The sequence below is a fragment of the Scyliorhinus canicula genome, chromosome 14 (genome assembly GCF_902713615.1).
Source record: "Scyliorhinus canicula chromosome 14, sScyCan1.1, whole genome shotgun sequence".
NCBI classification, from domain to species: domain Eukaryota; kingdom Metazoa; phylum Chordata; class Chondrichthyes; order Carcharhiniformes; family Scyliorhinidae; genus Scyliorhinus; species Scyliorhinus canicula.
Window position 1 is genome coordinate 51,745,425 of NC_052159.1, and position 24,676 is coordinate 51,770,100.

The following is a 24,676-nucleotide window of genomic DNA, read 5'->3' on the forward strand; positions in this document are numbered from 1 at the left end:
CAGAAATTGGCTAGCTGCAAGAAGACAAAAGGGTGGTGGTTGATGGGAAATGTTCAGACTGGTGCCCAGTTACTAGTGGTGTACCACAAGGATCTGTTTTGGGGCCGCTGGTGTTCGTCATTTTTATAAATGACCTGGAGAAGGGCGTAGAAGGATGGGTGAGTAAATTTGCAGATGATACTAAAGTCGGTGGAGTTGTGGGCAGTGCAGAAGGATGTTGCAGGTTACAGGGGGACATAGTTAAGCTGCAGAGCTGGGCTGACAGGCGGTGTTTAATGTAGAAAAGTGTGAGGTGATTCATTTTGGAAGGAATAACAGGAAGACAGAGTACTGGGCTAATGGTAAGATTCTTGGCAGTGTGGATGAGCAGAAAGATCTCAGTGTCCATGTCTATAGATCCCTGAAAGTTGCCACCCAGGTTGAGAGGGTTGTTAAGAAGGCGTACGGTGTGTTAGCTTTTATTAGTAGAGGGATTGAGATTCGGAGCCATGAGGTCATGTTGCAGTTGTACAAAACTCTGGTGCGGCCGCATTTGGAGTATTGCGTGCAGTTCTGGTCACCGCATTATAGGAAGGATGTGGAAGCACTGGAAAGGGTGCAAAGGAGATTTACCAGGATGTTGCCTGGTATGGAGAGAAGATCTTATGAGGAAAGGCTGAGGGACTTAAGGCTGTTTTCATTAGAGAGAAGAAGGTTAAGAGGTGACTTCATTGAGGCATACAAGATGATCAGAGGATTAGATAGGGTGGACAGTGAGAGCCTTTTTCCTCAGATGGTGATGTCTAGCACAAGGGGACATAGCTTTAAATTGAGGGGAGATAGACATAGGACAGATGTCAGAGGTAGGTTCTTTACTCAGAGAGTAGTAAGGGCGTGGAATGCCCTGCCTGCAACAGTAGTGGACTCGCCAACACTAAACGCATTCAAATGGTCATTGGATAGGCATATGGACGATAAGGGAATAGTGTAGATGGGCTTTAGAGGGGTTTCACAGGTTGGCGCAACATCGAGGGCCGAAGGGCCTGTACTGCACTGTAATGTTCTTTGTTCTATGTTCTATATCACTCTCCCAGCTTTGAGCAACAGCAGGCGACTGCAGCAATGTCCTTACTGTACACCTCATCATCTTTGGATGCTAAGGGGCTATTTAGAATGGCCAATCAGCCTAACCTGCACTTCTTTGGACTGTGAGAGGAAACTTGAGCACCCAGAGGAAACCCACGCAGACAGGGGGAGAGAGTGTAAACTCAACACAGACAATCACCCAAGGCTGGAATTGAACCTGCGTCCCTGATGTGAGGCAACAGTACTAACCACTGTGCCACCATGCCAACTGTGTCGTTAACACCACCGACTAGCCTGTCTCTCAACATGTAGTTGACTGCAAACTCAAACTCGCAATGCTCAACCATTTGTTTTAGGCATACCATGAACACCAATATTGTCTCCCCTGGGGCTCATGTCATTGAATTAAATTTGTATCATTGCATTTATAGAAGGGCAGCACGGTGGCACAGTGGTTAGCACGAGGGCCCGGGTTAAATTCCGGGCCCGGGTCACTGTCAGTGTCGAATTTGCACATTCTCACCGTGTCTGCGTGGGTCTCACCCCCACAATCCAAAAAGACGTACAGGGTGAATTGGTCACCCTAAATTGCCCCTTAATTAGAAAAAAATAATTGATATTTATATCATTATATTTTAAAAATTGCATTCCTAGAATAACCACTGTGCCACAGTGCTGCCCCATTTGATTAGGATCACTGAGGGCTTTGGGTGATGATGTCCCTCAACTAATTCCTCAAGCTCCTCGTAAGCTTTGCAGTTGGGGGCATTCGGAGAAGGCAGACTCCTATCAGGTTTCAGGACTGAGTCCCACAGGCTGTTGCTGGAATTACCCACTGCTTCTCTTCTATCCCAATTTCATAATGAAAGGTGCAGGCGTTTGACATATAGCATCCAGTGCTCCATGTTAGGGTCGAATGGTTCTAGTTTTCCAAACAGGAGCATTCTGTCACTTACAGGCTGCTGAATGAGTTTGCTCGAAAGAAAGGTTTCTACATGAGATCTGCTACACGAGGTCTGCTCTCCCAATTTCTGTAGCAGTAGGAAGGCACTCTGACTGATCCTCATCGCCAAATGTAGTATCTTGGAAGACTGGCGACCACCAAATAGATCAATGAATAAATGTTTTTTAAGGTAAGTAATTATATACAGAGAATGAGATGAAGGCTACTGTACTCTATAACTCCAAACTCCTATTAAACAGTAAAACCTGTGCTTCGTGCCAGGATTCACATGCTCCAGCCCAATTGGCTGAAAAGATCACATAACCCTTTGAGAACTCGCCCCCTAAATAGGGCATTCTAACATAGTCCATGTTCTTTGATTTTTGTTTAGCTAAATTATTTTGTTTAAACTGTGAGCTTTGGGGCTTCATTCATTTAAGGAACACCTTGGTTTCAGGATTCTAAAAAACTAAAACCAAGACCATAAAAGCACTGAATCAAATCCCAGTAGATTCCTCGCTTTACTGTGTAACACAAGTCAGTTGAAATCTGGATTTTCAATCCGGGTTCCGGAATGCGACAGCTGGATCGTGCCTGGGTCCAGACCCTATACCTTAGCAACTTCAGCGATGCAACACAATTTGAATATACAAAATCCCAATTGGGCATAAGGTGAGCTGAGTGTCCAATTAGTGACGCAGGGCGCTGCTTTTGAGGGCAATCGTCAAAGGCAGATGGAACAGGCAGGAGAGCAGAAAGCCAGAAGCTTCACGGTCCAAACAAGTACCCAAGTATTTCCCTTTGAAAATCACATTGAGGGCAGCATGGTGGCAGAGTGGTTAGCATTGCTGCCTCACTGCACCGAGGTCCCAGGATCGATCCCGCCTCTGGGTCACTGTCCGTGTGGAGTTTGCACATTCTCCCTGTGTTTGCGTGGGTTTCGCCCCCACAACCCAAAGATGTGCAGGGTAGGTGAATTGGCCATGTTAAATTGCCCCTTAATTGGAAAAAAAGAATTGGGTACTCTATAAATTTTTTTTTAAATCACAGTGTGTCATGGAAGCATCGGAAGACTGACATACCATTTGAGAGAGCTATTTTCAGAGGGTGCTCACACTGATCTTGTCTCCATGAGCAATTGAAAATTCAGTCTTGTTTCTCACATCCAATAGGCTGACAAGTGTATTTAAGCACATATATCAGGACATATCATTCATAGAACATAGAACAGTACAGCACAGAACAGGCCCTTCAGCCCTCGATGTTGTGCCGAACAATGATCACCCTACTTAAACCCACATAACCCGTATACCCTTAACCCAACACTACGGGCAATTTAGCATGGCCAATCCACCTAACCCGCACATCTTTGGACTGTGGGAGGAAACCGGAGCACCCGGAGGAAACCCACGCACACACGGGGAGGACGTGCAGACTCCACACAGACAGTGACCCAGCCGGGACTCGAACCTGGGACCCTGGAGCTGTGAAGCATTGATGCTAACCACCATGCTACCGTGAGGCCCCAAAATGAAGTGGAGAATGTGGGCATTCATTCTCATGCCAAACGTTTCACTCATATTCATAAGCATACAAAGAGATATTTTTTGAAAAAACCATAAAGCATCAAACCCTCACATTAAAATGAAAGGTCACAATATATATCATAGCCTTTCCAAAAATGTTGCAAGGCAAAGTGACAAGGAATTTTGCGTTCTGGTAACTACTGCCATGTGAGCAAAGTCCAGTTCTTGCTCATCCTGCTTCTCTCTGTCCGTAGGGATGGAAATATAAGTCTTTTCCCTGGTGTAAAGAGACTGATACAGTGGTGTACTGCAAAGTGTGAGATAACATTGACCTTGCCGACTGCAACCTGAATGGAGCAAGTGGCACTAAAGCTAAAGGCCGCAGAGACTTGACAGCCGCTGACGGTGCTGGTGTGTGGTTTGAGTTGTGGCTACAGCAGGTGACTTATCTCACTGCCATCCTCCCCAGGGACTATGTCTGAGACTTCTTGAAAACCTGCCCTGGATTTGACCTTTGCTCAGTTCCCTCCTCCTCCTCCCTTTTATTTATTACAGCTCCCACTCTGTGTTGTCTTCATTGCTGCTCCCTTTTATCCTCCAGTCCCAAAGGCAGCCAAACTATCTCTGAGACAGCTAACAGTACACCAGCAAAATCACGTTCTGTTAATTAAACACCCCAGAATAATAAAACATCCAAACGTTAACCAGCAGCAAAAATAGCGGGTGGGATCAGGATATGGACGTTCCACCCCCATTTTTGGCAGATCCCATTTTTGCTGGAATGGGAGATGGGATGAGGTTTGAATGACTCAGAAGGGAAATCTGAAGTCAGCAGGGAAGACCCCATTTTCTTTGTTCCAAGGGTTTTTAACCCGCAATGTGGGAACAAAAATTTTATGGAGGAGGTGGCGTGGATTTAAGATGTGTTTAAGTGTCATGATCTGAATTTCCAGCACTTTAGGCATGAATAAAAAGGTTGAAGCTTAAAAACCCTGATGTGCATTCATTGACAGGCTATCTGTTGCAACTTAGAAAACAAATAGCCATCTGTTCCTCCAGTTTCATTAGTCTTTACTGATAACAATTCTCATGAGCTGTTATTACAGCTGAGCCTATTATGAATGTTTGGCTGAGTTTCATAAGCTCCAAACCACTAATTTCTGCAGGGCGCTTTGTGGTCTGTCCATAGTGAATATAGGGTGAGTGGCGATGTGAGAGAGGCTCAAGAACATAGTAGCCTCTTATACAAGTAGGCCAAAGCCTCAGAGAACAAAGGCAGGCCTTTGAAACAACCTGCCTTGGCACTGGCCCGCTTCTGTGGATGCCTCAGAATTGCTTCTGGAGGCAGAGGGGCCAATTCCAGCCTTCACTATAACCGCCCACCCCCCAATGCCTCCCAAAAATGAAAACATGGCAGGCAGGGCCCTTTTAAAGGATCTACCGAGGCAGGACATTTCCAATCTCAAGCTTTCCACCTTGATGCTGTAAACCCAACTCGAAGATAAGCATACAAACATACAACTTAAAACATACAAACATACAAATTAAAGGGGGATGAAATTCAGTGTTCCACATCATGCAAATTTATGCATAGCGTGGAATAAAAGGGATTCCCAGGAATTTTGCTTTTGGGCTGCCATCTTGAACAGGCGACCCGATAGCGAGGTCCCGCGGCCGGCCACCATCCCCCCTCCCCCCGCAAATTGGCCCAACCCATCCAATACCATACAGTAGCCCCCAACCCTGCATTGTCTTTGTGCCCACCACTATCCCCAAGTATTGGGGTGACCTGACCTGCCCCCCGGACCCCTGTAATAGGGAAATTTCCCACAGAGACCCGTGCAATTGGGGAAACCCTGTAATAGGGGGAACCCCCCACAGGACCTCTGTAATAGGGGGATGCCTCACAGGGACCCCCGTAAGAGGGGACACCCACAGGAACTCCCTACCTAAAGGAACTCCCTCCACAGACCCCTCACACATAGCACCCCCCCACACACTCGGCCATGGCGGCCGGTATGGGTGCCGACATGCGGTGCAGGGTGGGGGTTTGGCTGCCCTCCGGGGTTAGGGTTACGTATGGGGGGGGGGCAGCACGTGGCACACTGGGACTACTGCGCTGAGGACCCAGGTTCGAATCCCGGATCTGATTCACTGTGTGGAGTTTGCACATTCTCTCCGTATTTGCGTGGGTTTCACCCCCACAACCCAAAGATGTGCAGGTTAGGTGGATTGGCCACACTAAATTGGAAAAAAAAATTGGGTACTCCAAATTTATATTAAAAAGGGTTACGTGTGTGTGGCTCGAGGTTGCATGTTGATTTCCTTCATCTTCTCACTGCTCTGCATGCTGCCATTTGTTGTTATGTGTTCCCACACAAACCTCTTGAACAAAATGGTTCCCTCGCCAGTCATCCTCAGTTGATGCAGGAGTATCAATAGTGGAGTTGGTGACTATGACAATGAGGTGACTTAGTTACTATTGAATATTTCTCATTCTGGAGCACACTATTCTTGTTTGGAGGATAACATTGCTTAATTGACAGCTCTGGTTCTCTGATCTATGTTGTCAATTTTCACAATGTTCATTTACACAAGGTAGAGGTTTCAAGTACGTGTAGTTTCTGCTATTGATACTTTAAAAGGAGTGGATGATTAGAATTTTTGTTAGGCTGTAGTTTTTCTACGTGGAAAGTACACATCCTAATGCCACTATAGGATTCATTAGTTCTATCATGTATAGTGGGTGAATAGGGATAGAAGTGCCATAGAATCATCATAACATTTACAGTGCAGAAGGCCATTCAGCCCATCAAGCCTGCACCGGCCCTTAGACAGAAAGAGCACCCTACTTAAGCCCACGTCTCCACCCTATCCCATAACCCAGTAACCCCACCTAACCTTTTTTTGGACACTCAGGGCAATTTAGCATGGCCAATCCACCTAAACTGCACATCTTTGGACTGTGGGAGGAAACCAGAGCACCTGAAGGAAACTCACGCAAACACAGGGAGAACGTGCAGACTCTACACAGTGACCCAAGCCGGGAATCAAAGCTGGGGCCCTGGAGCTGTGAAGCGACTGTGCTGACCACTGTGCTATCTTGCTGCCCTTTTGGGAGACATATATTGGAATGGAGTCATGCAGGGATAGATTTGGACGAGTGGGGGAATACCATGGCACGGACAGAATGAGGAAATAAGGTACATGGATGGCGCATGGAGAGTCTGTGGGGGATGAGGGGTGTGAGGCCCAAAGGATCTTTGTTTTGCTTATAACTGGGAAGATGCCCACAACGACGAGGTGTGCCTTTTAAACAGTCCTGTGCCAGGCGGCCTGACTACAGCACACACATTGCAACCCCCCCCCCCCCCCCCCCCCCCACAATGACAATCCTGTCCTCACGGGCATCTTATTCTGAAGTGGGTGAGCAAAGCTGGGAATTTTGCCTGCTCCCACTACGCAACTTGAGTATGAAAGTCCAACCCATAATCACTAAAATTCAGACTTATCACTCTGACGGAAAATGGTTTCAAATGCTAAGCATTGGTGAACTTTCAGATTTCACATTCTGGATCACACAGACTGTAGATAGTATCAGCATTCGTTTGGAGTTTTTCTTCAATAATTTGACAACTGTGCATATTGCAACCATTTGCACAAGTTACTGAGTGACTTTCTGGCATGTAGGAGTGCTCAGTTAAAACATAAAGGTTTATATAGCTTTTGTCATTCTTCGAAACATTTTCTAGTGAGATGGTTCATTCCACGATACAGCACATAGTGGAATCCGAAGTACATTTGGTCACCGTCCACCATTTTGTACTTTGCAGCTAATTCTGTTGCATTATTTCATAAACTGTAGAACTGCTGGATGATGCTTTCTCCTCCCCCACCCCCTCATTCATTCTGGGAAAAATGTGATTCAGACGAGCAGTACATTTTTCTAACACTGATAAATTTCCTAGCTGTGGAAGAAAATGCAGTTCACTGATCCTTTGCCAATAATTATCTAAAGGAAAGCTTTGAAGCAGCAGTGTGTACATATTTACCAAATCTGCCGAGTTGCAGGCTATACTCAGCAGCTGGGAACACTCAGTTACAGTGCCACAACAATCTACAGCCTTCATGAGGATTCAAAACATAGGTTTTCCTTATCTCCCCTCAGCAAGGTATTCCCACCTGACAGAACAGGTATTTGCTTCAAAGACTCTGCTACTCCCTTTCTATAACTAACTTTAAATTGTCTCCCCATTGACTACAACCATTGACTGTTGGTTTTATGTGTGTGGCCATTCACCATAACTGAGACTGGACAGTGAGTGGCCAGTTCCCCCTTCAGCAGCCCCCCCCCCCCCCCCCCCCCCCCCCCCACTTTCAGTCCACCACCTCATTTCCCCCTGTTCAGGCCAACCTAGTGGTTAGCAGTCTGAGGGGTGGCAAGTGTGTGAGTACCCTCTCTACAATTGCCTCCAGGGTGGAGTGGTAGTTCTTCCTTAACCCATTTTTAAATACTTGCACCAAATCATACTCCTGTCTGGTGGAGGGAGGGGAGCAACACAGTTCAATTGGGCTTCCATACCCACACATCGCACGTTCCCGCCAGCGCGGGGCGTTCTGGCCGGCGGGGCAGGCCGGGAGACTTAGGATAGGCCTGACCTCCAGCACAAATCCCAATTTTGCCCTGACGCAGAATGTAGTGCCCTATTGTGAATCCCGCAGTTAGTGGGTGGCCCTGGAGGACCCTGGCCATTCTCTCTCTCTTCAGTTCTAATGAAGAGTCTTAGGACTCGAAACATTAACTCTGCTTTTCTCCTAATAGATCCCGGCAGACATGCTAGGTTTTTCCAGCATCCTCTGCTCTTGTTTCAGATTCCAGCATCCGCAGCATTTTGCTTATTACTAAGTCAATTTGTCTCAGTGATAGTTCTCTTGCCTCTAGAATTCAAAAAGATATGGGCTGGGAATCTCCCCTACCCGGTGGGGCGGGGGGGGGGGGTCCCGGCGTGATGGAGTGGCATGAACCACTCCGGCGTCGGGCCGCCCCAGAGGTGCGGAGGTCTCCGCACCTTTAGGGGCCAAGCCCTAACATTGAGGGGTTAGGCCCGCGCCGGAGTGGTTGGCACTCCGCTGGCTGGCATGGAAGGCCTTTGGCACCATGCCAGCCTGGGCCGAAGGGACTTCGCCGGCCGGCGGAAGTCCGCGCATGCGCCGCAGCGTCAGCGGCTGCTGATGTCATCCCCACGCATGCGCAGGGGAGGGGGTCACTTCCGCCTCCACCATGGTGAAGACTATGGCGAAGGCGGAAGGAAAAGAGTGCCCCCACGGCACAGGCCCGCCCGCCGATCGGGGGCCAGGCCACCATGGGGGCACCCCCCGGGGCCAGATCGCCCTGCAACCCCCAGGACACCGGAACCCGCCCGTGCCGCCGGTAAGGTAGGTGGTTTGATCCACGCTGGCGGGAGAAGCATGACAGTGGCAGGACTTCTGCCCACCACGGGCTGGAGAATCGCCCGGGGGGCACACTGACCGGCGCGGAGTGATTCCCGTCCCCACCGAATCTCCGGTGCCGGAGAATTCGGGACACGGCGGGGGCAGGATTTGCGCCAGCCCCCGGCGATTCAGCGACCCGGCGGAGGGGGTCGGAGAATCCCGCCCATGGATTTAAATGCATTCTAAGACTTGAGCACATAATGCCGGCTGACTTTTCAGTGCAGTGCCAAGGGAGTGCTGCACTGTTTGAAGTACCATCTCTGACAAGGTGTGAAACCCTAGACTTTATCTGCCACTTTTTGATCTACAGGATGCCATGGGAAGAAGAGCAAGAGAATTCTTTGACTTAATATTTATACCTCTGCCAAAACAGATAGAAATAGTCATTTAACTCCTTCCTGAAATTTGCAGTGTTCAAACTGGCTGCTGCCTACTCAGCAACAGCAACTGGTGGCACAGTGGTTAGTACTGTTGAATCACAGTGCCAAGGACCCAGGTTCAATTCTAGCCTTGGGTGACTCTGTGTGGAGTTTGCACATTCTCCCCACGTCTGCGTTGGGTTTTCTCCAGTTTCCTTGATAAATTGACCCTTAATCCCAAGATGTGCAGAGTAGGCTTGCAGGTAGGTGGGCTTGCAGGATAGTGCAGGCCTAGGTAGGTGCTCTTTCAGTCGGTCGGTGCAGACTCAATGGGCTGGATGCCTTTCCTTGCGCACTGTAGGGATTCTATGATTCAAAATATTCATCAGTGATATGGCGTTTTCTGATCTCCTTTGACTGTGAAAGACTATATAAAAATGGTAGTTCTTTCTTTCCCCACTGTTTATCTCTAGTGGAATTCTAACTTTAAGATTGCATATCCAAAGTGTCTGATTGCATTTTGAGACTCCTAAATGCTCCAGTTACCTCAGCCCACATTTTTCTACAAATTAATTTGGTACCACTGCTGACAGAATGTTCCACCAGACGCGGGCATCGAGACAGTGAGTGGTCATTTGGGATAAATATAAATCCAAGCTGCTTATATCGAGATAACTGTGCCGTATGGATCCATTATTCAGGGAACAATGTCACTTTAATGATGGACAAGAGAGACAGGATTGTAGTATGTGATTTCCCGTAGTTTATTGTGTTTATAACCATTAGTTAAAGAAGGATACCTTGCAATCTACTCTACTCAGATGTGCTGTTAACCAACTTTTTTAATAAATTGTAAATGAGCACCGAAGCTCAACCTTTATTATCAATAAACAATGTAATAATCTCTCAAATGAAATGATCCAACTGAAAGTTATCAAACCCTTTGACGAGAATTGGAACATTGTATGATGAGCAAACATATCTTCTGGCCACTCATAGCATGCACTAACATGTAAAAACGGAAGTCATACAATTCCACCTCCAAATTGTTCCAATATTTAGTGCACTACCAGCTAGACCAATCTAGCTTCCCTCAGCAAAGAGAATGATCAACACATCGGTAATAGTAACAGTTTTTTGTTGACACACTGAAGTAATACAATAGTACAATAGTAGAGGTGGAACACAATATAAATGGGTACCGTCTTCATTTATAATTATTAATACTTAAAAAAAATCATTCTCTGCAATATACAGTGGCAATTTTCTAAAAAAACACATTAAAGTGTATAACTGCATTTTCTAAAGCTTTAATAACAAAGATTTATAGTTGGATACCTAATGAATTAAAATCATTTCTGTGGAATACCACCTCCCACAATCTTCCTCAGGCAGTGTCTATGGCTACGGTTGTTAATGCTTCAATTTCACATGTAAGAGCCAACCACAACGAGAGCTTTATCGCACTGGTTGCTGTCTGAACCATGGATCTCTGTCATCCTTTATCTTCAGGAACCCTTTAGCAGTTTGAGCATAATGACGTTTTGACAGAGTTCTTCATTGCCACCTTTCCAGTAGTAAACATTCCTCCCAAGGTCTTTAAACAAGGTGCCAAATATTTCATACAAAAAAAGCAAATAGTAAATCACAAGTGGTAGAAATAGGCTGCTGCTTAAAATGAAGCATAGATTCACTTGGATGTGGTTACTGTCTGCGATGAATGCAGACCAATTGATGTAGCACACAATTTGCCATAGTTCATCTGGGAAAACTGTAAGATTCTGAAATGTCAGGCCTCAGCAGGATGTGCCTTTAGCTTGTCGGAGTCAACAGAGAAACAGATACATTCCTCTGGCACCATCAAGATAGGTTCTAGGCAAAATTCTGGAAACAGAAAATTACAGTCAATACAAAGGATCAAACCGAAAATGGATTTCACTGACATTTTGGAGAAAATTAATGACTAACTCTTTTAGCACAACAATCAAACCAGTAAAAAAGTCCTTATTTATTCCAACACCAGTACCCGCATATTTAATCTGACATTATTGGACAGAAATACCTTTTTGATATGCTGGTAATTAAAAAGGAACACATTTATCACTTTTAAAGCGTCCACAACAATGCTACCCTATAATAATCATTTATATTGGTAAGCCACTCTAAGGTCTTACACATCTGTGGTTACAAACTTCAACCTTCTAGGTAGGGTGTGGTGGGCTAACCTCAGGATTGTGAATGAACTTTAGTGAAAATCTGAACAAAGCTATTCAGTTATTTTGAATTTGAACTGTCTGTAATTGGCAAAGCACGAGCCAATTGATAGAATGGTTACAGCACAGAGGCCACTCGACACGTCGTGTCTGTGCTGGTTCTCTGCAGGAGCAATTCACTCAATGCCATCTGGTGAATCTCCTTCAAACTGCCTCCAATGCAACTACATCCCTCCCCAAATAAGGAGACCAAAGCTGTACACAGTACTCCAGGTGCGGTCTCACCAATATCTTGAATAGTTGCAGCAACACTTCCCCACTTTTATACTCTATTCCTTTAGATATAAGTGGCAAAATTCAATTTGCCTTCCTTATTGCCTGCTGTACCTGCATAACTAGTTTTCCACGAGGCCACCCAGATCGCTCTGCACCAAAGCACTCCGAAGTGTCTCTCCATTTAGATAATAGGTTGCCTTTCTATTTTTCAGACCAAATGAATAACCTCACATTTATCCACGATAAACATCTGCCAAATTTTGGCTCACTCACCTAGCCTACCTTTATGCATTTGTAAGTTTTCTAGTTCCTCATTGCAACTTACTATCCCACCTATTTTCATGTCATTGCAAATTTGGCTATAGTACCTTCCATCCCTGCGTCCGTCATAATATATATTGTGAATAGTTGGGGCCAGAGGACCAAATCCTGTGGCACCACACTATTTACTTCTTGCCAAACAGATAAAAATCCATTTATCCCGACTGCCTGCCTTCTGTCGGTTAGCCTGTCTTCTATCCAAGCTAATAAATTAACCGTAACCCCATGTGATCTTACCTTTTGTGCGGCACCTTATCAAATGCCTTCTGGAAGTCCAAATATATTACATCTACAGGATCCCCATTATCCACTTGGCTTGTTAGATCTTCGAAGAACTCATTAGTCTTTTTAAAGGACATGAGTCTACTGGGTTGGCCTTAACCTTCCTATATCCTCAATGAAAATCAAGCCCTTGCTGTCTATCAGTATTAGTTAACAGAGTGAGGTCTAAGATTCCAGTGAAATAGTACAGATAAAGGAGTGTTTGAGTGTTATGCCTTACCCCAACATCTTCATTTGAAATTTGCTCAGCACTGTTCTCCATTTGGTGCTGATCTTGGCCTCCATTGTTTAATGATGGAAGATGTCCTAGGTCTACTGCATCCTCTTGCTTTTCGAGTGCTACTGTAGCTCCAACAACCTCCACCGAAAGGGATTGTAGACAAACAGATTCAGGTTGATCCTCCTGCCTTGGGCATGTATCATCTGCAAATGGGATTTTTGGGATTTCCGACTGTGAGCTAAAGGCAGTATCGTCCTCTGGTGAAGCCTCAGTGTTTGATGGGTTAAGTGATTCACAAAAAGAGCCAACATCACTGCAGGCAGAGTCTCCCATTAGAGGCCAGGCTTCTGAGGCATCTCCACCAAAAGAGGGTGTAAAGACATCGCGGAGAGAAGGCAGCATTTCTCCACCACATTCCATGTTCCTGTGTGTGACAGAAAGTGTATTCGAGTTAACATACAGAATGATAAATGCTAACGGTATGCTGTTCAACTCGTGTTATACAGTGTGGTTGCAATCAATGACTCCATGGTACCATATGAGAGTATTCCAATATTCATGCTATAATATCACAAGTGTATGTGAGATGAAGGTATTACACAAATATGTAACTGGATACAAATCGTCAATTTCATGAGCCATGCATCATTTATAAAAGGAACTCATGCTGTCAGTGACTTTGGAGTTGCATCAATTGTCATGAGATGTTAATATTGAATTTGGGGTATCTTGTTGGCGGATGTTTACTCATCAGGTACGATAGAATCAAAGTTACAATGTCTAAAACCTCTTATGAAAATTCTACCTGTTTGCTCAGTGCAATATCAGGTACTCTGGTCGGCCAGCCAACTGTCCTTTCAGCTATGGGACAGAAGTTCAAATCCAGCCCAGTTTGATAGATGATACTGTCGGTGAGTGAAGTTGGTCTGCAGGTGTCGTGCAAATGAAAATGAAAAAATGAAATGAAAATCGCTTATTGTCACGAGTAGGCTTCAATGAAGTTACTGTGAAAAGCCCCTAGTCGCCACATTCCGGCACCTGTCCGGGGAGGCTGGTACGGGAATCGAACCGTGCTGCTGGCCTGCTTGGTCTGCTTTAAAAGCCAGCGATTTAGCCCAGTGAGCTAAACCAGCCCCTGGGAGATAGAGATCCAGCAGCCCACAATATAGTCCACTTGATATTGTTTAGATTAACAAACAGGCACATTGGACAAGCTGATTCATTATCCCCATTTTGCATGAGCGATGAAGATTAATTTCATCTCCTCAGACATCTAAATTAAAAGAGATTTACCAGCCTCAATCCAGGAACAGGATAGAACGAGGACTATTAAAGGGATGGTTCTGAAGACAAGTCACAGGGACTTGTAATGTTAATCCTTATTTCTCTCTCCATAGATACTGCCAGACCTGCTGAATATTTCTAGAATTTTCTGTTTTTATTATCTATTAAGATGGCTGATGTGTCAAGTTGAGTACCACGTAAGGAGTTTCTATGGCATGCTTTTCAAAATATAGGATCAAGCAGTGTAAAAATGGACTTTCAGAAACTCCATCAGTGAACACAAAAGGTATTCATTAATAAGAATTGTTCAGCAGTCACATGGCTGCAGCAAGCACCCAAAATGTCTCTTTGCCCAAGAGGACTCCACCCCCTTAAGTAATTGCCCACTCTGCGTCTCCATTGGTCCCCCAGGCCAGGTGACCCATCTCTGCTTAGGGGCCTGGTTTAGCTCAGTTGGCGGGATAGCTGATTTGTGATGCAGAGCGAGGCCAATCGCGTGGGTTCAATCCCCATACCATGAGGTTATTCATGAAGGCCTCCCTTTTCAACCTTGCCCCTTGCCTGAGGTGTGGTGATCCTCAGGTTAAATCACCACCTTCAAAGGGGAAAGCAGCCTATGGTCATCTTGGACAATGGCAACTTTACTTTTACTGTGTTACCCTTAAAGGGACAATCATCACATCTCTCCCCCTTTAACTCTTTTATACAATCTTCAATAACCAATTCATCCATCCTAAATACTAACTAACATGAGTTGTACAATTAGAAATCGAGCATTTGAAGGGGTTTGCTGTTTCTTGTAGAGCGGCGTAATTCTGTTGCCTGAGATAATTCCACAGGATTGACATTAACAGGAACCACAAGAACAGCATAGGGGATTCATCACTATTTGCTTCCATGGAGACCTAAGTAATTTCTACAACAGGTCGATCAGGTATTTTGGTGCTTAAGGATTCAAAATCATTTCTTTTTTTTAAATGTTTTTATTCCAGATTTTTCAATAATTTTTACAAAACACTACAAAAGAGAAAATATTGCAAATAGAACAAAGCAATATAACAACAAAAACAACTTGACCCTCTAGCCAACTAAAAAAATTAACAAACAAAACAAAACAAAGTGGGGCATCCGCCCCTTACAAATAATATGAAATCAACCCACCCATCAAAATCATTTCTTGATGGCAACCCTAACTATGGAGCATCTCTCTACTCCTCAAGAGGTCCATGTGTTTACGAATGATCCATCCCTCCATGTCTACTTGGTACGATAAGGGTTCGGTCTCAGAGACAATAATTCCAGGGATCCAACTTGATCCACTAATGTGTGTTTCAATCTTCTTCGTCGATCACTCGCTAACGAGTATGATTGTCCACCTAAGAAACTCCACGCTACTGGTCATGGGTTCCATGTGTCCTTTCATGGCTGATGAGCCTGATCCTAGAGCCGCATCTTCGACCGCACACTTGACAGGTGTTTCCTGGAGGTGGGATTGACTCTTGGATTCTAGATCGCTGGTATTTCTTTCCCAGACCCCTTATCCAGGCATCCTCTTTCTGCCAGATGCCCTTGAAGAATTCTGTCTCTTCAATCAGGAGGTTCCTCCAAATAGGTCTCTTCTGAGAAAGAATCTCCCAGGTGTTGATGTCTCTGTTGCATTTCTTGAGGTAAGCCTGCAGGGTGTCTTGAAGCGCTTCTCTTGTCCTTCTCTTGTACAGAAGCCTTCCTTGAGCTGGGCAAAGAAGATTTGCTTTGGCAGTCAGGACTCTGACATTCTAAGTACATGGCCAGCCCAGCGAAGTTGGTTTCATGGCCTTAATGCTAGTGCTCTTGGCATCTTCAAAGACTCTGTTAATACACCCGTCCTCCCATCTGATGTGGCAAATCTGTCCCAGACAGCATTGATGGTACCTCTCCAGGGCCATTGAGGTGGCGTCTGTATGTATTCCAAGTTTCTGAGCGGTATAGAAGAGTTGGGTGGATGACTGCCTTGTACTTGAGGATGTTGGTGTCAGAACGGATATCCTGTTGATCAAAGACTCTCATCCTTAGGAGTCTGAAGAAGGCGCTCGTGGATTGGATACGATGTTGGATCTCTGCATCGATGTCAGCCTTAGCGGAGAGGTGGCTCCCAGGTATAGGTAATGTTCCACGTTTGGGCGGGTTTCTCCATTGACCTTGATGGAGGGAAAGACCATGGGCGGGATTCTCCATTGGCCAATGGCGGAATAGCGAAACGTGATTGGGCGGAAAATTGTTCCGACGCTGAAAATCGCGACGGGCGCCGATTTCACGCGAAATCGCAATTCTCTGTCGCCTCAATAGCGCATCAATGCATTACAGAATGCACGCACAGTAAACACCATTTGCATATCATTAGTGGGCCCGACTCGCTAGTCTCCGAAGCCTCTGCGATTCTCTACCTCCGATGGGCCGAATTCCCGGTAACGAGTTTCACTTGTGCTTTTAAAAATCATGAAACCAGTGTTGTGGCTGCTGTGGGGGAGAGAGAGGTGGTACGGAAATGTCCAACATCACCCAAGTTTGCTGACAGTTGTGCCGATGGCCGGGGGGGGTTTCTGCCAGGGCTGAGGGTAGTAGCGGGGGGTGGCCAGGAGGTGGGCTGTCGGGTCGGGTGGACGGGCAGAGAGCACCATTGCCGCGGCGTGCCAGGCAGTCATGCACCCCGCTAAACTGACTGGCCTGTAGTTGCTGGACTTATCTTTGCAGCCTTTTTTGAACAAAGATATAACATTTGCAATTCGCCATTCTTCTGGCACCACTCCTATGTCTAAGGAAGACTGGAAAATTATGGCCGGTGCCTCCTCAATTTCCATTCTCACGTCCCTCAGTGTCCTTACATGCATCTCATACCTTTTACTGTTCACAGATCCAGATGGGTAGGAGCTCTCACTACTGTACTCCAGACTGCAAGTATCATCGAAGCAACATGACGGGACCAGGTGAACAGGCCCTAAGGGAAAGAAAATACCATCACTGCAGTTATTAAACACAGAGGGAATGGACAGTTTTAGATAGATGGAGATAACAATTATCCTTAATTAAAGAAGCCAAGACTATATTTAACATTTTTACTCTCCAATCTTTCCTAAATGTTTTGAGTGTGAAGGGTGTGAAGTCTGAGCTAAAATTAATTATTTTATTCTCACAATTGCTGCCACTTGTCACTTCATACACACAGCTGAGTTCCACTCTTAGGGGTGTCAGATTTACTAACAGTAAGCCAGCTACTCGCTGACACCTCCCACTTTTGTGCTGGGTGGGGGGAGGGAATGCACCGCGCCACGTAAAACGCCCGCCCTCCACGAGAAAATCGACCGGAGAATTGCCGGGTCCATGGCTGTGCATGCACACGGCAATGGCTTGCAATGGTTGCGCCGTACAACATGGCGCCGGCCGTGCAGGGACCCGATCTGCCAGATAGTGCCCCCCTGGACACCCCATTGCCACTCCCTGTCCTTCCCTACCAGTCTCCCCAGCCCTCGCCGAAGCTCCCTCGGCCAGCAGCACAGCTCCCGCCTGACTGTTGGCGGCATTGGACACAGTCTGCAGCCGCCACGCCGGGTTCCCGACCGCTGACCCAACGGGGGTGGAGCATCGGGGGAGGGCCTTCAGGTGACGTCCTGAGGCCGTTCCAACAGCATGTGGCGCGCTCCTCGATGATGCTGTTTTGTAGGGGGCGGACCACGCAAAAACAGGTGCCGCCCCCGATTCCAGCGTAAAAAGGGAATTTCTTCCCGATCGCCGGGAACGGTGAATCCCGCGCCGGGTATTTGTCCAAAATTAAATGTATACTACTTTTGATTTTAACTGGATCAAACAATGATCCTATTTATCATATGAACTTGGATGAGTGCAGCTCCCACAACAGTCAAGAAGCTCAACACCATCATCTGAAAATCCCCTCCGAGCCACACATCATCCTGACCTGGCACTGTATCACTGTTCTTTCCGAAAGAATTGTGGGCGTACCTACACCAGATGGGACTGCCACAGGTCAAGAAGGCGGCTCACCATCACCTTCTGAAAGGCAATTAGGAATCAACAACATGTGATGGCCTTGGTAGCAAGATTCACATTCCATCTTAATCAAAAAGGACAAGCACACTTAACCATGCCAGCTGGCAAGTGGAGAGTATTCCATTTCACTCCTGACTTGTACCTTGGAAATGGTGGACAGGCTTTGGGGAATCAGGAGATGAGTTACTTCCTGCAGAATTTGCGGCCTCTAAAACAATATTTATATGGCTGGCCCAGTTCAGTTTCCGCTCAATGGTGATCCCCAGGATGTTGAGATCACCCTACACATGGATACTACATCATGGAGAAGCACAGCACTTTTGTTCAATGCTTGTCCAAAATATGGTTCTAGTGCAGGGATCAAGATATCAATGGCCCAGATCTTCTGCGGGGCGGCAATATTGTCGGATTGTTGCTCGGCTCAAACTTTTCAACACCTCGACGCGACTCATCTCTTGCCAGGTCCTCCGAGTCAAGCTTTCCTAGAAACGGTGAGTGCAGTGTCACTCGGAGAACTGCACTAGATTGCAGCAGAGTCGCGGGTAGATAGGACATGCCCATTTTTGCAGCACTAGCTGTTGTATGGTAAGTTTAAAGCTCCAGGTGAATGTTCGTGGATGAGTGAATGAGGAGGTTGGTAGGGTGGGTGAAATAAGTGGGTAGTGTGGGAGGTGGTTGGGTGACAGGGTGGTAGGTGGGTGGGGTGATTGAAATGTTAGGAGGGTGGGGCGGTAGGTGGATAGAGTTGTTGGTGGGTGGATTGGCAGCTGGGTGGGCTGATAGATGGGTGAAGTGGCAGGTGGATAGAGTGGCAGGTGGGTCGGGTGGCAAGTGTGTAGAACTACAGGTGGGTGAGGTAGCAGATGGGTTGGGTGGCACGTGGGTCGAGGGGTAGTCGGATTTGGTTGGGGCTGGTAGTCAGGTGGCCGGGAATGTAGCCTGGTTGGGAGGAGTCACTGGGCCAAAGATGAAGTCAGGGTGTCATGTGTAATATGGTGGTCGAGCTGTCAGTGGGGTCGTCGGGGCGGGGGGGGGGGGAGTTTCAAGTGTAGTCGGGTGGTCAGGATGTGTGGGCTGTGGGTCAATGGGGTAGTCACATGGTTGGGAGGCTTGTCTGGGGACTGACCGGAGGAGTAGTCTTTAGTTAGGGAAGGAGTCAGTGGTCAGAGAAGTAGTCGGAGGTTTGAGGCAAGAGTTGGAACTGAGGGGAGTAGTCCACAGTTTACAAAATAGACGGAGGTTAGGGGCGTACTCGGAGGTTTGGGGAGGAGTCGGAGGTTAGGGAAGTAGTTGGAGTTAAGGGGAGGAGTCAAAGGTTAGGGGAGGAGTCAGAGGTTAGGAGAGGAGTCAGAGGTTAGGGGGAGTCGGAGGTTAAGGGGGAGTCGGAGGTTAAGGGAGGAGTCAGAGGTTTGAGGAGTAGTCAGAGGTTAGAGGAGGAGTCAGAGGTTAGGAGAGGAGTCAGAGGTTAGGGGAGGATTCAGAGGTTAGGAGAGGAGTCAGAGGTTAGAGGAGGAGTCAGAGGTTTGAGGAGTAGTCAGAGGTTTAAGGGAGGAGTTGGGGGCTCAGTTCTGGAAGTACCCAGTATCTATAAACTAGGCTTTTCCGGTTTAATATTTCCTGGGTAATTATTTAGTTCAGTACATCGGATCGCTCCAAAGACCTCCACTCCAAATCAGTGACAGAGACAGTCAAAGAGTTCAACCTCCCCAGGTAGTTCCTATGGAAGTAAATATGTCATCACTTCCTCAGGTCCCGGCGCACATCTTGACTTGTATCCAAGATCTGGGCCTTTATTCTGCTCCCTCTGTGTCCATTTGTCCTATGCTGCCAGTCCCCGAAAGGGATTATAATTTCAGACCCTGGGAATTTCTAAAGGGGTCCCAGGTTCAATTCCCGGCTGGGTCACTGTCTGTGTGGAGTCTGCACGTCCTCCCCGTGTGTGCGTGGGTTTCCTCCGGGTGCTCCGGTTTCCTCCCACAGTCCAAAGATGTGCGGGTTAGGTGGATTGGCCATGCTAAATTGCCCGTAGTGTAAGGTTAATGGGGGGATTGTTGGGTTACGGGTATACGGGTTACGTGGGTTTAAGTAGGGTGATCATTGCTCGGCACAACATCGAGGGCCGAAGGGCCTGTTCTGTGCTGTACTGTTCTATGTTCTATGTTCTATATGTTGTCACATTTGGGTCAACATTGTAGTGAGCTATATTTTTATAAGATAAATAAAAAATCTTGGCAAATCCTATGGTTAATATTCCAACAATTTCTTCCGTTATAAAAAGATCTTTGTTTGATCTCAGTAACAACGCACAGTTGTTTTAAGGACAGTTATTATTAGTTTTAGTCTCATGCTGAGAGACCAGTAACTCTTTTGACAGCGGGAAGTTTCAAGATCGCCTCAGGAGAAATATACATACTCGGTTAAAATATCAGCCTGTTAATTAAATTATTAATTAATAAACTGTACCATATTAAGATCTGATCATCTTTAAACAACTGATCCAGATGAATTGATATTCAAGCATTGTGTTCCTATTGAATCCCTCTTTGTTGTTTTCTCGCTCTCCTTCAGTTCTTTTGTATTATGATCAAAAGGGCCAAGCAGATGGCCTACTCCCAGGACCCTGTGAAAGCCGCTTTGTAATTATTTCCTTGGAGGCACAAGAGCCTGTCTGGATGATTCAGTTTCCAATTTTTCCTCCTGCCCTGAGAAAGCAGTTTCAAGTCCCTTGGTTGGCATCTTCCCAACATCGCGGCTGAGGTCAGGAACTTCCTACTGGGGAACTATCCAAAGATACCCAGAATCTCCCGAAGATTACTCACTGCTGTCAATACTTGTCTGGGCAGAACAATAAAATACACAGAGACGTCTGCAGAGAAATCATTTTAACTGCTGCAAATGCTACTCTGTGAACAGCTACCGTAAAGAAGGAGAGAAGGCAGGCAGCGATAGGTTCCACCTCCAATTCCAAGAAGAAACATTAGCAGACTCCCTGCAGTAACTTGATCAGACCAACAAGGACACAAAATTGAGACGGCCTGGTTCAAGTTACAAATAAGATAAACTGTTTATCCGATTACTGCTAAAAACGGCATGCATTTAATTGTGGATGAACAGCAAGGATCTTGTCAAGGGCATCAAGTCAGTGGATTGTAGAATTATTTTAAATTTGCTTATATATCATGGAAAAATAAACAACTGCTGTATTTCTTTCATCGACTGGAAATGTTTTATGCTCCTGTTAGCAATGCACTCAAACACAATGAAAATTGCAATTTTTCCAGTGCCACTATCTACACAATCATCTCGTGTTGCACATAAAAAGTGATTGTGTATTGTCTTAAACACTTAAGGGATGTACTCAGGAGAAACCACATCATCCAACTACAATGGGAGTGTCGACAAGTCTTCTCTAATAAAGCAGTCCTCTGAGGATTCTTTCTTTATACCTACCGCAAGTCTGTGCTGGACCTTGTTGACAGTGTGTGCAGGTCCTGTGTGGACTCAGATTAATCCTCTGCCTGTCAAAAGATGACAGTTCCGCCCCATTTAACTGAGTATCCTGTAGTCTCATTGACCCTTTGAAGAGGGAAAAGAGAGGAACAATAAAAGATGCATGGTGAGTATGACAGACTTTAATAATTCCCACAAACTGTTTTGTACATTGTGTGGTCTTTGATTTCTTGACTGTGACCACTATATTTTTTCAAATACTCAACTTTTCTCAGGTCAGAGCAACAGAGGCAGTCTTTATGAGAAAAAGTTATCCTGGCTACAGAACCACAAACACAAAGGTCGTTTTAGCCTTTCATTTAAAACAATGTAGCAGTAGCATGTAGCATGCCAGTTGTTACCAATTTTTCCAGAAAGCCTAAACATTAAAGGACACCAGAAGAAAATGAGACTTGTTGGGTTTTATATGTTTCCAAAACGCACTGTAGTGCTATAATAAATATTCATATCACTGAAAAATCAGGACATTTTGTAACAGACATGACAAAGAACATTCTAGACAGTTGCGCTCATCCAAACCAGTTGTGCATTTTGAACTAGGACACTATGCAGCCAGGGTTCTGAATCGTTTTGTTCAGTTTCCTTCATATTTGGATCATCGAAGAAGGCAGCGTGAACCATAACTTCGTTCTTCTCAAACCAGTTGCTCCAAATCAAACCATAAGCATTTTTTCATGTAGATGGTTAAAAAGTTAAATGAACACACCCAATTCCACAACCAACCTGCACCTTTTAATGAATTTAAAAGTCAATCCTCATTTTAAATGAAAGGAGTTAATGAATTATTGCAGTCCTTCCTGCACACCAATGATGTCTTGCACCAGACTATTGCACATCGTTGATCTGATAGGGTTGGTCACTTCATGAAGATTTTTGTTCGGCCGTGAAGGCGATTTTAACGTAATATAATTGAAAACATTCCTTCTTCACTTTTTTTTATGTTTAGGAGTCTTAGCCATGCCAGGATCCAATCAATGTGTTAGACAGTCATCTGCCTCCCAGATCAATCAATCTTTAAAATACACAACATTTGTCTAGGTACAATAAAACTGCTGTCTACGGGTGGTCGCAGCATTGTTAACTTGTTTGCTGAAATGAGAGACTGAGAGAAAAAGGAGATTTCTATCCTAACACATTTGAACACAGCAAGCCAGCTGTAGTTGTAGCATGTTGAACCTTTGGAGAGCACTTGCCATTGCCTTATATCTCCAACTATATGTATAGATCGGAAGGTTTCACATTTCCTGAGAAAATGTAACGTCTATTTAGAAGGTGGTGAGCTGTTTCCGGGCCACCGTCATGTGGGCCCGGTGAAACACCTTGAACTGAATCAGGCCGAGCCTGGCACATGTAGCGGTTGCATTTACCCTCCTCAGAGTATCTACCCATACGCCTCCCTCCAACTCCCCACCAAGCTCCTCCTCCCACTTAAGTTTCAGTTCCTCGGTTCCTGTATCCTCCGCTCCCATAAGCTCCTTATAAATATCTGAGACTCTCCCCTCTCCTACCTCACCCCTGGCAATTACCCTGTCCTGGATCCCCCTTGGTGGAAGGCGTGGAAAGGACAGGACCGGTCTACATACAAAATCCCGCACCTGCAAGCACCGAAAGTCATTCCCCCTCGCCAGCCTGAACTTCACCTCCAGCGCCCTCATGTTCGCGAAGCTCCCTGCCAGGAACAAGTTGCCCATCCTTCCCACCCCCGCCTTCCGCCACGCTCGAAACCCACCATCCATGTTCCCCGGGACAAATCGGTGGTTGTCACATATTGGGGACCAGACCGACGCTCCCACTTCCCCCGCATGCTTCCTCCATTGGCCCCAAATCCGCCACCACTATAGGGCTGGTGGAGTACCTGGCCGGCGGGAGCGGCAGGGGAGCCGTGACCAGGGCTGCCAAGCTGGTGCCCCTGCACGAAGCAGCCTCCACCCGCTCCCAAACCGACCCCGTACCCACCATCCATTTCCTTATCATGGCTATGTTAGCCGCCCAGTAGTAGTTGCTGAGGTTCGGCAAAGCCAGCCCCCCCCCCACTACTGTTCCGTTCCAGCATCCCCCCCTTTACCCGCGGGGACTTCCCCCGCCCAAACAAATCCCAGGATGATTTTACAAATGTGTTTTTTAATACTAATTTTAGCGTGTTCCTAACCGTATCAGGGATAGTTCATCACCAACTAGAAATTAAACACGTGACTTTCTTGGCCTTTACAGCTTTTCCTCATGCTCGCAAATGCATTAATCTATTCAGCCACTTTGGGAAGTCAGAAAGTCAGAAATATTGTTATAAAATAAACTTACAACTGGGTTTTTTCTCCATAAATTGCTTCTTGCAATAGATGACGCACAGGATAAGGAGAGCCAGCAAAACCATGGCCAAAGCACTGCATATCACCGCCGCTAATGCAGTGTCACGTGGGCTGGAGGCAGTCGATGGGATCTTCACCAGGTTTACTCTAGTGCTGCCTAAAAACAGGAACAAGTGAAAAGGCATGTTAGGAAAAATAAAAATTACCACAAGATCCCAATACCTTGAATCCCACACTTCAGCCAGAAGTTAGAACTATACCAATTTCTGATCTTTGCAATGTCCACATTCCACATCTTTTAAAAAAAATAATTTTTATTCAGGTTTTTCAATAACAAATTTTCTCCCCACAATTTAAAACAAACAAGGTGTGTTTCCACACCAACACAAGAAAATAACTCACCCCCCCAAAATAAATAATAACAAAAAACCAACAGCAATACAAGAAAGAAGAAAATAACAACATAGCAAACCCACCGCCGCATAAAACAAACCCCCTAAACATCCCCAAACCCACCCCCTCCCGCCAAGTTGCTGCTGAGACAGACCACTCTCTACCCCTTCGCCAGGAAGTCGAGAAAGGGCTGCCACCACCGAAAGAACCCCTGTACCGACCCCCTCAGGGCAAACTTCATCCTCTCCAACTTGATGAACCCAGCCATGTCATTGATCCAAGCCTCCGAACTCGGGGGCTGCGTATCCCTCCACTGTAACAGAATCCTGGGGCCGTCACCAAAGCCTCCAGACTCATACCCGCACAGGCGCCACCTCCAATCTCTTCCATGCGTCACCCTCCCCTTCCCCATCACCCACCTGCGAATCATCGCCACGTTCGCCG

The 24,676-nt window shown here is 46.2% G+C and overlaps 1 protein-coding gene across 2 annotated transcripts in view; it reads right to left on the reverse strand.

Annotated features, from left to right (window-relative positions):
• Nucleotides 1-10,126: 10,126 nt before the first annotated feature.
• tnfrsf19 (tumor necrosis factor receptor superfamily, member 19) overlaps nucleotides 10,127-24,676 on the reverse strand; it is a 107,335-nt gene continuing 92,785 nt past the window's right edge. For both annotated transcript variants that reach the window (XM_038818150.1, XM_038818151.1), the window contains exons 6-10: nucleotides 23,832-23,996; nucleotides 21,474-21,599; nucleotides 16,857-16,956; nucleotides 12,699-13,122; nucleotides 10,127-11,270 (exon numbers count right to left, since the gene is read on the reverse strand). In XM_038818150.1, coding sequence (XP_038674078.1) covers nucleotides 11,259-11,270; nucleotides 12,699-13,122; nucleotides 16,857-16,956; nucleotides 21,474-21,599; nucleotides 23,832-23,996 — 827 coding nt within the window. In that variant the 3' untranslated portion in view covers nucleotides 10,127-11,258. The remainder of the gene's footprint in view (nucleotides 11,271-12,698; nucleotides 13,123-16,856; nucleotides 16,957-21,473; nucleotides 21,600-23,831; nucleotides 23,997-24,676) is intronic.